Raw genomic sequence first — 12,963 nt, forward strand, 5'->3', positions numbered from 1 at the left:
GACATACAGGGCTGGAGAAGGGGCAGTCTGATAGGAGAGGACAGAAGGCCATGGAAGAAAGAAAAGGGGGGAGGAGCACTAGAGGGAGGCAATGGGCAGGCAAGGCGATAAGGTGACAGAGGGAAAAGGGGATAGGGAAAGGGAATGGGGGGGGGGGGGGTGGCCCATTACCGGAAGTTCAAGAAATCAATGCTCATGCCATCAGGTTGGAGGCTACACCAGATGGAATATAAGGTGTTGCTCCTCCAACCTGTGTGTGGCCTCAGTGCAACAGGGGGCCATGGCCTGACATATCAGACTGGGAATTGGAGGTGGAATTAAAGTGGGTGGCCACTGGGAGATCCCGCTTCTTCTGGCAGACTTCTGGTAAGTGTTCGGCAAAACGGTCTTCCAATCTACGTCAGGTCTCACCAATATACAGAAGGCCACACTGGGAGCGTTCGACACAATATATGACCCCAGACTCACAGGTGAAGTGTTGCCCCCACCTCTCTTTCACCATTCCCCATCCCCTTTTCCCTCTCTCACCTTATCTCCTTGCCTGCTCATCGCCTCCCTCTGGTGCTCCTCCCTCCCCCCTTTTCTTACTTCCATAGCCTTCTGTACTCTCCTATCAGACTCCCCTTTCTCCAGCCTTGTACCTCTTTCACCAATCAACTTCCCAGCTCTTTAATTTATCCCTCTCCTTCCCAGTTTCACCTCTCACCTTGTGTTTCTCTCTCCCCTCCCCCATCTTTTAAATCCACTCATCTTTTTTCTCCAGTCCTGCTGAAGGGTCTCTGCCCAACACGTTGACTGCACTTTTTTCCATAGATGCTGCCTGGCCTACTGAGTTTCTCCAGCATTTTGTTTGGGTTAGTTGGAATAAATTTCTGTTTTTCAGGTTTTAACATATACAACTAATGGAGTATACCACTAGTTGTTTGCTCACAATTCCAAGTGATTAATATAGTAATAACTAATGGAATACCCCAGTAATTATAATATAAAATATTTGGAAGTGGGAGCAAAATCCAAAATATCCAAGTTTGCCAATGACATTGAAAATAGATCTAAGGGCAAGTTATGATGTGAACTTTGTGACTCTGTGACAAGATATACAGTAAGTAGATAGAGTGGGCAAGGCAGGGCAGTGTACAGGAACAGAGAAAAGGCAAGTAAACAAAAACATACTTTCTTATATACTACACTGAAGCACAGATTTTTGGAAAGAACTGGATAAAAACTACTTATAAGATAGACATTACTGCGAGTTAAATTAAGTACTTGCCTGATGCAAAACTGCTAGGTGGATTATGTTGCACCTCATTCAGTTCCAATAGGAGACGATCCAGTTCTGAGAGATTACTACCCAGTGAAGTGGTCAGGACAACCGGTGACGGCTCTGAAGACTTTGTTTTATTGGGGAAGCTGCAGATGTAGCAGAATAGGAGCATACTAAAAGCTCAGTTGATTCAAAGTTCAAAGTAACCTTATTATCAAAGTACATACATCTCACGATATACAAACCCAAGATTCATTTTCTTTCAGGCATTCTGAATAAATCCATATTAGAATAATAACCATAATAAAATCAATGAAAGACCGCACCAGCAGGGTGGACAACCTGCAGTGTGGAAAAGTTCAGCCCATGTGCACAGAAAACAAACTGTACAAATACAAAAATAAAGAAGTAATAATAATAAAGAGCAACAAATATCAAATACTGTGTATGAGATGAAGAGACCTTGGAAGAGAGTCCATAGGTTGAGGGAATATTTCAATGATGGGGCAAGTATAGCTGAGTGAAGTTATCCCCTCTGGTTCAAAAGGGGTAATAATCCTTCCTGAACCTGGTGTTGTGAGCCCTGAGGTTCCTGTATCTTCTTCCCTGATAGCAACAGCAAGAAGAGAGCATGACCTGGGTGGTGGGGGTCTCGATGATGGATGCTGCTTTCCTGTGACAATGCTTCCTGTGGATGTGCTCAACGGTAGGGAGGGCTTTACCCATGGTGGACTGGGCCACATCCACTACTTTTGTAGGATTTTCCATTCAAGGGCATTGGTGTTTCCATGCTAGCCAGTCACTACACATCTATAAAAAATTATCAAAGTTTTAGATGTCACGCTAAATCTTCGTAAACTCCTAAGGAAGTAGTGGTGCTGCGATGTTTTCTTTGTAATTGCATTTACGTGCTGGGCCTAGGACAGGTCCTCTGAAGTGATAACACCGAGGAATTTAAAGTTGCTGACCCTTTCCACCTCTGATCCTCTGAAGAGGACTGGCTCATGGACCTCTGATTTCCTCCCCCTGAAGTCAGTAATCAGCTCCTTGGTCTTACTGACATTAAGAGGTTGTTGTTATGGCACCATTCAGCCAAATTTTCAATCCCACTCCTATATGCCAATTCGTCACCGCCTTTGATTCAATCAGCGACAGTGATACCATCAGCAAGCTTGTTTATGAAACTGGAGCTGTGTTTAGCCACACAGTCATAAGTGTAAAGCAAGTGGAGCAGGGGCTAAGCACACAGCCTTGTAGTGCACCTATGCTGATTGAGTCACACTGTGCATAGATGGATACCTCACTCACATGTTAGCATTAACACTATTCAACAGTATCTACATCATTAGTTTACACAATAGGGAGTAATGTCATAGTAACTGTAACATTATAATTTGTGCTTTAAACCAGTATATCACATTTACATTAGTCACACACTTGCACAATTTTAAAATAAAAATAAAACATGGTTACTGATGACATTTCTAGGAGGGCACAAGTAGGGCTGAACATCCCAGAATCTCAATACCATTTACTAACATGCACACTTTCACCATTGAACAGGCAATAATGAGTAACACTGATGTCTCTCATTTAAACATTCATGAGTTGATCTCGTGCTTTCCCAGCATATGTGACAAATAAACTCTCCTCCGGCTTCCTGCCAGGTACAGGTATCAATTTTAACAGATGTTTCAATGGCAAACTCTGCCATCTTCATCAGGGATGATGCCTCGGCATGTCTGGAATTCAACTGTGAACCAGGCGGCACAGAGGAAACCTGATTAGATGAGAACTAACCAGTCAGGAAGGACAGATGACGGGGCTATATATACCACTAGACTAAACATGCCTAAGCATCACCTCTGATGAAGATGGCAGAGTTTTTCATTGAAACATTGATTAAAATCGATACTTGTACCCAGCTGGAAGCCTGGAAATGTTTATTCATTCATGAGTTGAGCATCATTTCGCTGTATTTACTCCTTCCTTCCACTCCAGTTTGCATACTGTCCTGTGCTTTTGCTGAGTCCATGCTCATCTGCCTGCATTTTCTTTCCTGGCAATTCTTTAATGTAACTATCCTTCAAAATGAAAAGATTTCAGCCATCCCTATTAATTTTGCAGACTATTATTTGTCTCCTCACTGGCTTCTGCAGAGCACTTTGGGATTTCATTGAATTAATGTTGCCAAATAACTGGAAGTTATTGCCATATAGTCGCATTGCCGTGGAGAGAAATTTAATAAGCTTATGCTATCATTCAATAATTACGTTATTTACTGATGGTGCATTATTTTTAACATTAGAAATTGAACTAGGCAACAGCAGCAAAGTGGCATAAAAAATATTTCCATTTATGAGTCTCTCAAAACTCTGACGACTCATCTATTATGTACTTAGCCGCATTTTAGGAGATATGTTATCTGAGAAAGGCTCTGTTTCATCTGTTACTATCACTTTATCTAAAAAGGCATCCTTTGTCTTGCTATCAATGCAACTTTTCTTTTAGAGAACTCTTAAATGAACAAATTCATTCTATTTCAACAAGCACTTCTTGTTCAAGAATTTTGCTGTGCCTCTGCATTTACAAAGAGTACTGTCTCAACAAAATACCACAATTTATGACAGAGGATCATATACATTACCATCCTTCCATAATCCTTATTCTGCCTGCCGTATGATTCATCTGAATTAGGTACCTATTATTAGAGGAAATTGCTGGAGTATAATCATGTCTACCACCCCACTAAAAGATGAACTTGTTCTTTTGAGTACCTGTAAACATGATCTTCCTCAGCAGAACGCGGGACAGGAGGACTGACTGAATCTTGAGAAAAGGAGGAGCTGCTTTTCACATTTGTGGAGTAAGTCTGAGAATTAAATAAAGAACATCTAACATTCAGGCAAGTTAATGATCTTTAGATGCAGAATCTATACACTGAGACTAAAAACAAAACAGACCCAAAACCATAAGTCCTACAGTTTAGTGCAAGGCATTAAAGGACTCTTGCACACACAGTAAAACTAAAATTCTAAGTTTTCTTTTATTCTTAAATTAACAAATTAGTTTAGAAGAGTGATTCACTAACTCAGACACAGAGCATGAAACTAACCTGAATGCTACCACTCTTTCCAAGCATATTTTGCTGGGTAGTTATTCATTAGCACTGCTACTGCTAAGGTGCGATTAAAATCATACCCAGAACATTTCAATCTGTCTGCACAGAATATTCCAGGGGCCTTAACACCAAAATAGCACAATAACAGAATAAAATGACCAGAATAACAGTAGTTGGATACTGTTCTACATCAATTCTGGGTTGAAACCACTTTTAATTCTTCCAGGGGTTATTTGCAGATCAAAATGTTCTGAAATTCACGTGAAATAAATTAGATTCTATAGATTTTGGCCACAGAAATGTCTATCCAAATTCATTTATTTTTGAGTCATACTGTAGCTAGGTTTTATGGCTCCACAGCTACAGTTATTCTGTCACCTGGGCACAGCAAATGGTGACTATTTTGTTCGTTCTTTTGTGTGTGAAAGTTGTCAAATTTTCATCCATTAGAAGTGGAGGAAGACCTGCATGGGGAGGGAAGACAGACCTCCTAAGGCTTAGATGGTGTAAAGTGCAGCAGAGAAACAGGGAATTGTCAAAACTCTAGAATACAAAACAAATAATTACTGTCAAGACAATTTAAATTTACGGCCTGGCTGCATGATATTCCAGACTGTACCTTAGGAGAGCTGGCGATTCCAGTAGAAGGGGAAACCTCTTCTTGGTGACCCTGTATAACCAAGAGAAGAAACTATTAACAACACTCTATATATTCTTAGATTAACAGAACTTAATAGTACAATTCACAGTAGCGTAGTGGTTAGCACGACACTATTACAGCTCAGGGTGTTGGATTTTGCAGTTCAATTTCAACATCATCCATAAGGAGTCTGTATATCCTCCCCATGGAATGTGTGGGTTTTCTCCAGGTGCTCCGGTCTCCTCCCGAAGTCCAAATATGTACCAGTTAGAGGGTTAATTGGTCATTATAAATTGTCCCATAATTAGGCTAGGGTTAAATCAGAGATTGCCGGGCGATGTGGCTTGGAGAGGCCTATTCCGTGCTGTATCTATTTAAATAAATAAATAGTAAACTATTTTAACTTCACTGATGCAACAGCTGATTTATCAGCAGAAGTTATCAACTTCTTACGTCAGAGTTTTTTGTTCTCATTCCATGCTTTAATAATTCATCAGGAGATGAAAGGCCAGTAAACAGCTCCTCTGTCCTTGTCATAAAACCTTGTGTTTCAATGCCAACAAGAAAAAAAATCTTAATATCATTTTTTTCTGCATTTATTCTCACAAAGGCTCTAAATGGTGTTGAAAATTTACAGTAGTCTATCTTAGAAAGCAAAAATAACAATTTTCAAAGCTTTCTTCAGATCACTCAATATCCACTCAGCTGCTGTGGTGTTTCTATGGCCATAATTTCCTTACCATTGGGGACTCAAAGAAAAAAAAATGTCTGAATCGCTCTCTCTTACACACAACTACAAATTTTTTGCAATAACGTATTCACTTCAAGTGTGTTTTAAACAGATACGTTTTATTTCTATGGCTATTCTATGGCTCAGAACACTGAGGCTGGCTACAAGAAGGGTCAGAGCCATCTCTATTTCCTGAGGAGACTGAGGTCCTTTAACATCTGCCGGATGATGCTGAGGATGTTCTACGAGTCTGTGGTGGCCAGTGCCATCATGTTTGCTGTTGTGTGCTGGGGCATCAGGCTGAGGGTAGCAGACACCAACAGAATCAACAAACTCATTCGTAAGGCCAGTTGTGGGGATGGAACTGGACTCTCTGATGGTGGTGTCTGAAAAGAGGATGCTGTCCAAGTTGCATGCCATCTTGGACAATGTCTCCCATCCACTACATAATGTACTGTTGGGCACAGGAGTACATTCAGCCAGAGACTCATTCCACCGAGATGCAACACAGAGCATCATAGGAAGTCATTCCTGCCTGTGGCCATCAAACTTTACAACTCCTCCCTTGGAGGGTCAGACACCCTGAGCCAGTAGGCTGGTCCTGGACTTACTTCCTGGTATAATTTACATATTACTATTTAACTATTTATGGTTTTATTATTACTATTTAATTATTTATGGTGCAACTGTAACAAAAACCAATTTCCCCCGGGATCAATAAAGTATGACTATGACTATTCAACCTGTGTATCAACATTTAAGGGCTCTCCTGAAATCCCAGATCTGTCTGCTTTTGCATTCAGTTAAAAACCCTATCTTTCACACAAAATAGCACTGCACTACGCACCTATTAGCCTTCTACCCTTTCATACCAATGTGAATTCTAAAATTCTTTCCAGTTTTCTGTGGATTCAAAAACTGCTATCAAAAAGCTTCAACGTCTTCTCATAATCAAAAAGTCACAGATACATATATCAATGAAAACATAATTTAATATGAAAACATTTTATTCCCAACCTCAAGACTATCTTCTTTTAAATGCTATTTGCTTCAACCATTATAGTCTCTTACTTGGAACCTTTATCACTAAATTTCTTGAAATTAATTAATAAATAAATTAATAAATTAACATTTACTACCTTCCCCTTATCACTCTAAAAAAACCATTTCAGATGCAATTCACAAGATTTTAGCATCCTGCTGCCCTGAAACCAGACTAATCAACAGTACAATCCCCTTCAATGTTCGGCAGTATATTCACATTCCATTTTGCTTACCTCCCTTTCCCTTTTCACAAATACTCAAGCTGACCCAAGGTTCCCCCAAGTCTTGTCTTGGAAACAGTCATGAGAGAACAAAATTGTTACTGGTTTCAATCAGAATATAAGTTGTACTTAAACTCCCTTTGCTGCAAATTATTTCAATGCTGGGAATTTAGTTCAAGACCATTCATTCATTCATTCCAATGCTGCAACATTTATTTAGATCTTTTGCCAACAAAATGCATTCTTGGGTGTAGTGGTGCCTAGCAGGAAACACTTGACAGTGCTACTGGAATTCCACCGTAGGAAATTAAAGTAGGAGTAATGTTCTTCCTGGATACTGGCAATAATGCCAAGTTGTTTGAGTTCAAGTCTATTCTATAAGGTATGGAAGCCATTCTGAATGATTCAGTGGAAAATAGAACTAAACTCAGATACAAATTGGCTGATGATTTCAGTATTTTTACGATTCACTCTGATAAGTTTCTATTCATAATTCAAAGCCTCTTAAATGCCATTTACTGCCATATAATTCATGTTTACTCATACCAAACATTACAAATCATATTCCTAAATACTCAGTGTCATTGCCATGCTTTAATACTGCACAAAATGTAATGTACTCATTGTATTTTAGGCAAAATATCAGTTATGGTTAGTCTCTGACTTAAATACAATAAAGATTTCTTCCCAAATTGAAGAAATTCTGTCCAATGACACAAAACTGCATATGGATTTTCTGATTTTATGGAAACTAAAGGAGGCTTTAAAGAAACATTTGGCTAGAGGTTCCAGTAGAATAGATGGGCATACCAACTCCTAACTGATGGTTATTTTGAGAATGAAAATGTGAGCGCAATTACATGCCATGAGCTGAAAACATTAGTATTTGGTACTGATAGAAGCAGAGCGGGGTGTGTTTAGGAAGACAGCAAGATAATAGATTAGGAAGGATTCAGGGCTGAGATTGCAAAGGTAGGGCTGGGACAGGGAGTCTGCATTGCAGTGCAGCATACAAAGGATGACAGCAAGTTTTGACTTTCCTGGCAGGAAGCCCAGTCTGGCACTGTGCTGGGAAGTACAGGTTGTCCCACTAATGAGTACTCGGTAACAACGTGGTATATTTTTTTTAACTATGCTCTTAAAGAAGCAATGAAAGGAGAACTGAGTCGTTCCATGCACTTCATGGGCATACCACAAGAGCAAAGGTGACTTATGCTTGGTCAAATCCAATCAAGGAAAAGTTCCATAGTGTTGAAGAAAAAGTATCATGTAACTACTTTTCTAGACAACTTTTCTTCTCTATTACTAATATGAAATGCCAATTGAAGAATGAGAGCAGTATATAATTACTGATGAGAGAGGTCTATTTAACAGGGTAATCTAAGGATAAAAGAAAGGAGGGGATGCTGAGGCTTTATAAGGCATTGATCACACCACACTTGGAGGGTTGTGAGCAGTCTTGGCACCCTTTTCTAAGAAAGGAGAGGGTCCAGAGGAGGTTCTGGAAGGAGGATCCCAGGAATTATCAAGGGAGGGCTCATGTATGAGAAGCGCTTGATGGTTCTGGGGATGTAATTGCTGGAGTTTAGAAGAATGCAGGGGGATCTCATTGAAACCTATTGAATACACAGGACAGCAAAGCTTTTGCTTCCTTAATACTTTTGGGGGTATCTTATGGATTTTAGGCTGCTGATCATGAAAATCATCAAGAAATTTCCCTATCATTCACTCGTTTTTTTTTTTAAATTGCCTATATTTGTTACTTCAATTCATAATTCAAATCAATTAAAATGCTGCCCACAATGTAATCTGAAAAGTTTTCTATCTTGTCTAGGCATGCATGGGCATGCTTAGCAGGGGGGATGTGGCATGGCAGAACAGGTTTTAGAAAGGCTATAAATTTCCATGAAGGGTTTCGATATTTGAGACAGATGTTTCCCAGAATAACTGATTAAGGAAGGTCCCCAGGACCTGACAGGGGCCCTGGCAGATACGTTTAAAATGTCAGTGTCTACGGGTGAGGTGCCGGAGGATTGGAGAATGGCTCATGTTGTTCCGTTGTTTAAAAAAGGATCGAAAAGTAATCTGGGAAACTATAGGCAGGTAAGTTTGACTTCGGTAGTGGGTAAGTTACTGGAGGGAGTACCAAGAGACAGAATCTGCAAGCATTTGGATAGACAAGGACTTATTAGGGAGAGTCAACATGGCTTTGTGTGTGGTAGGTCATGTTTGACCAATCTATTGGAGTTTTTCGAGGAGGTTACCAGGAAAGTGGATGAAGGGAAGGCAGTGGATGTTGCAAACATGGACTTCAGTACGGCCTTTGACAAGGTCCCGCATGGGAGGTTAGTTAGGAAAATTCAGTCGCTAGGTATACCTGAAGAGGTGGTAAATTGGATTAGACATTGGCTCAATGGAAGAAGCCAAAGAGTGGTAGTAGAGGATTGCTTCTCAGAGTGGAGACCTGTGACTAGTGGTGTGCCACAGGGATCAGTGCTGGGTCCATTGTTATTTGTCATCTATATCAATGATCTGGATGATAATGTGGTAAATTGGATCAGCAAATTTGCTGATGATACAAAGATTGGAGGTATAGTGGACAGTGAGGAAGGTTTTCAAAGCTTGCAGAGGGATTTGGACCAGCTGGAAAAATGGGCTGAAAAATGGCAGATGGAGTTTAATACAGACAAGTGTGAGGTATTGCACTTTGGAAGGACAGACCAAGGTAGAACATACAGCGTAAATGGTAAGGCACTGAGGAGTGCAGTAGAACAGAGGGATTTGGGAATACAGATACAAAATCCCTAAAAGTGGCGTCACAGGTAGATAGGGTCGTAAAGAGAGCTTTTGGTACATTGGCCTTTATTAATCAAAGTATTGAGTATAAGAGCTGGAATGTTATGATGAGGTTGTATAAGACATTGGTGAGGCCGAATCTGGAGTATTGTGTTCAGTTTTGGTCACCAAATTACAAGAAGGATATTAATTTAACCAATTTCCCCCGGGATCAATAAAGTATGACTATGACTATGACTAATAAGGTTGAAAGAGTGCAGAGAAGATTTACAAGGATGTTGCTGGGACTTGAAAAACTCAGTTACAGAGAAAGGTTGAATGGGTTGGGACTTTATTCCCTGGAGCGTAGAAGAATGAGGGGAGATTTGATAGAGATATATAAAATTATGATGGGTGTAGATAGAGTGAATGCAAGCAGGCTTTTTCCACTGAGGAAAGGGGAGAAAAAAACCAGAGGACATGGGTTAAGGGTAAAAGGGGAAAAGTTTAAAGGGAACATTAGGGGGGGGGCTTCTTCACACAGAGAGTGGTGGGAGTGTGAAATGAGTTGCCAGATGAGGTGGTAAATGCGGGTTCTTTTTTAGCATTTAAGAATAAATTGGACAGATACATGGATGGGAAGTGTATGGAGGGATATGGTCCGTGTGCAGGTCGGTGGGACTAGGCAGAAAATGGTTCGGCACAGCCAAGAAGGGCCAAAAGGCCTGTTTCTGTGCTGTAGTTTTTCTATGGTTTCTATTTTTGCTGGTTCACAAATCACACAGATCATCAATGACAGGCAATTTGAAGAAGCTCTAGTGGGATCAGAGAAAATCACATAGAAGGTAATCAAGGATTTTGCTGATAATTTTCTTGGCAGCTAGAGCATCAAATTATGTGTAGCTGGTTGATAACATGCTTCAAGCATACAATACAATGATGTGCAACATGTCACTAAAGATTCATTTTCTGCATCCCCATTTAGACTTCTTCCCTATATATCTTGGGTTTGTTAATGATGAACACGGTGAAAGGTTTCACCAGGACTTGTGATCATAGAGAAATGGTATCAGGGCAACTGGAATCCATCAATACTGGCTGATATTGTTGGATACTTAAGCAAGAAGTCTCAAACACCAAGTACAAATAAAATTCATCAACAAACTATTTTAGCTTAATTGAACTATTGCAAAGCATCAGCACCATTATACAAGTAAACATATTATATTCAACAGAAGTTAATTTCTTGTTACTCCAAATTTCAATGTGATACAAGTAGTCTGAAATTATATTTCTGTTCAACTCCAAGCAGTTTATCATAAACAAAAAAAAATTCTGAGGAAGCAACACTTTTGAAAAAAAATTGTTGTTCAATCATATTGAAAGGCCTAGATCGAGTGGATGTTTCCTTAATGAGAACAACCTCAGAATAGAAGAAGAAAAGAGATGAGGAGGAATTTCTTTAGCCAGAAGATGGTGAAACTGTGAAATTCATTGCCACAGATGGTTAAAGCAGAAATTGATAGGCTCTTGATTAGTAATGACATCATTGGTTACAGGGCATAAATCAGTCATGATGGAATGGCGAAGCAGACTCAATCAGCGGACTGCCTAATTCTGCTCATATGCTTTATGGTTTTTTGGTCTAATCAGGTGTATGATATTTTATTGAGTTCTTTCTATTAATAGTCAATAAGAGGAGGTAAAGCAGCATCAAGAAACGTTGACTGTACAAATTTGATATAGAAAATTCACTGAATTGTCATAAGGGATGGAAATTAGTTGGGGGTGCTTGGTGGTGGCTGGGTGTGTCAAAGGACAATAACCATGGATAAATGATGACTCACACCTACCTGCTGCTGCTGATATCGTGAAATAGGGGGTTGCCACTGTTCAACTGAGTCAATGATTATCCCATTCAATGCATCAGCTGAGGGAGGTGGCGGTACTGGTGGTGGCATGGAGGTTTCCTGGTAAATGTGACTTCCTGTTGGATAAGAATATGGTGTCTCCTCTGGGATAAAAATGGGCCTTTTTGAAATCTGTGAAGTTGTTGACTCTAGGTCAGCTAACAGAGCATCTAAGAGAAAAGAAAGGATAATTATGTTAGTAAGGCATAACTGCTAATCAAAATTACTTTACAAAGCTGAGCAAAATTTTTAAAAACCTTCCTTTTAATTATGAAGAAATTCTCAAGAGTTCAATTCAATTTAGGATTGCAGACATTAACATTATGGGTAAAACACAGGCTGCAGAGTTTTGGATGACTATACGTCCACGTTGGCTAGAAGGGAGAACTTTGGAATAACGGTAACAAAGGCATGGGTGACGGTTTCAGAGCAAAGGAGCAAAGGAAGTGCAACAGCTGTTAAAGGAAATATATCACAAGGTAGCAATATAAATGAGGAACTGTCGTTGGGAATTTCACTAAGGCCTTTTCCAATTAATGAACAGAAACTAAAGCAAATAATTTTCTGACTACTCGAGGATTAATTTGAAATGAAAACAAGGAAAGGAATTTCAGTTTTATCTTTACCTTTCCATACCTGAGCAAACTATTCTACCCTATATTATCTCTTGCATCTTGAAGAAGTCTGGTTAAAATAAATTCAACCCTGGCTCTGTTATTTTTACTCTTAAAAGCTACAAGAGCAAGCTTGTGAATCCTTTGCAATTATCTGGTTTTCAGCATTAATTACTCATAAAATGTGGTCTGATCTTCATCTAAGTCACAATAATAAAAAAATACAATTTGCCTAAACTAATAGCACACAAAAAAAATTGTACTTTTCATGTTTTTGTTGAACACAGTGTTTAATCATTTACAGTCCAGGCTAGAAAATGTATGCAACACACATCAAAGTTGCTGGTGAATGCAGCAGGCCAGGCAGCATCTCTAGGATGAAGGGTCAGGACGAAGGGTCTCGACCTGAAACATCGACTGTACCTCTTCCTAGAGATGCTGCCTGGCCTGCTGCGTTCACCAGCAACTTTTATGTGTGTTGCTTGAATTTCCAGCATCTGCAGAATTCCTGTTGTTTGCGCTAGAAAATGTATGTGAACCTTTGCACTTAATAACTGGTAGAACCTCCTTTAGCAGCAATAACCACCACCAAACATTTCCAGTAGCTGCTGATCAGACTTGCACAATGGCAAGGAGGAATTTTA

General features: G+C 39.7%; 1 protein-coding gene across 3 annotated transcripts in view; it reads right to left on the reverse strand.

The window, feature by feature from the left end:
* Positions 1-12,963, reverse strand: part of LOC140190935 (paxillin-like) — a 159,722-nt gene that overhangs the window by 40,916 nt on the left and 105,843 nt on the right. For all 3 annotated transcript variants that reach the window (XM_072247912.1, XM_072247913.1, XM_072247911.1), the window contains exons 2-5: positions 11,649-11,875; positions 5,005-5,055; positions 4,042-4,136; positions 1,271-1,410 (exon numbers count right to left, since the gene is read on the reverse strand). In XM_072247912.1, the coding sequence (XP_072104013.1) occupies positions 1,271-1,410; positions 4,042-4,136; positions 5,005-5,055; positions 11,649-11,875 (513 nt within the window). The remainder of the gene's footprint in view (positions 1-1,270; positions 1,411-4,041; positions 4,137-5,004; positions 5,056-11,648; positions 11,876-12,963) is intronic.

Source organism: Mobula birostris, chromosome 31 (genome assembly GCF_030028105.1).
Source record: "Mobula birostris isolate sMobBir1 chromosome 31, sMobBir1.hap1, whole genome shotgun sequence".
Taxonomy (NCBI): Eukaryota; Metazoa; Chordata; class Chondrichthyes; order Myliobatiformes; family Myliobatidae; genus Mobula; species Mobula birostris.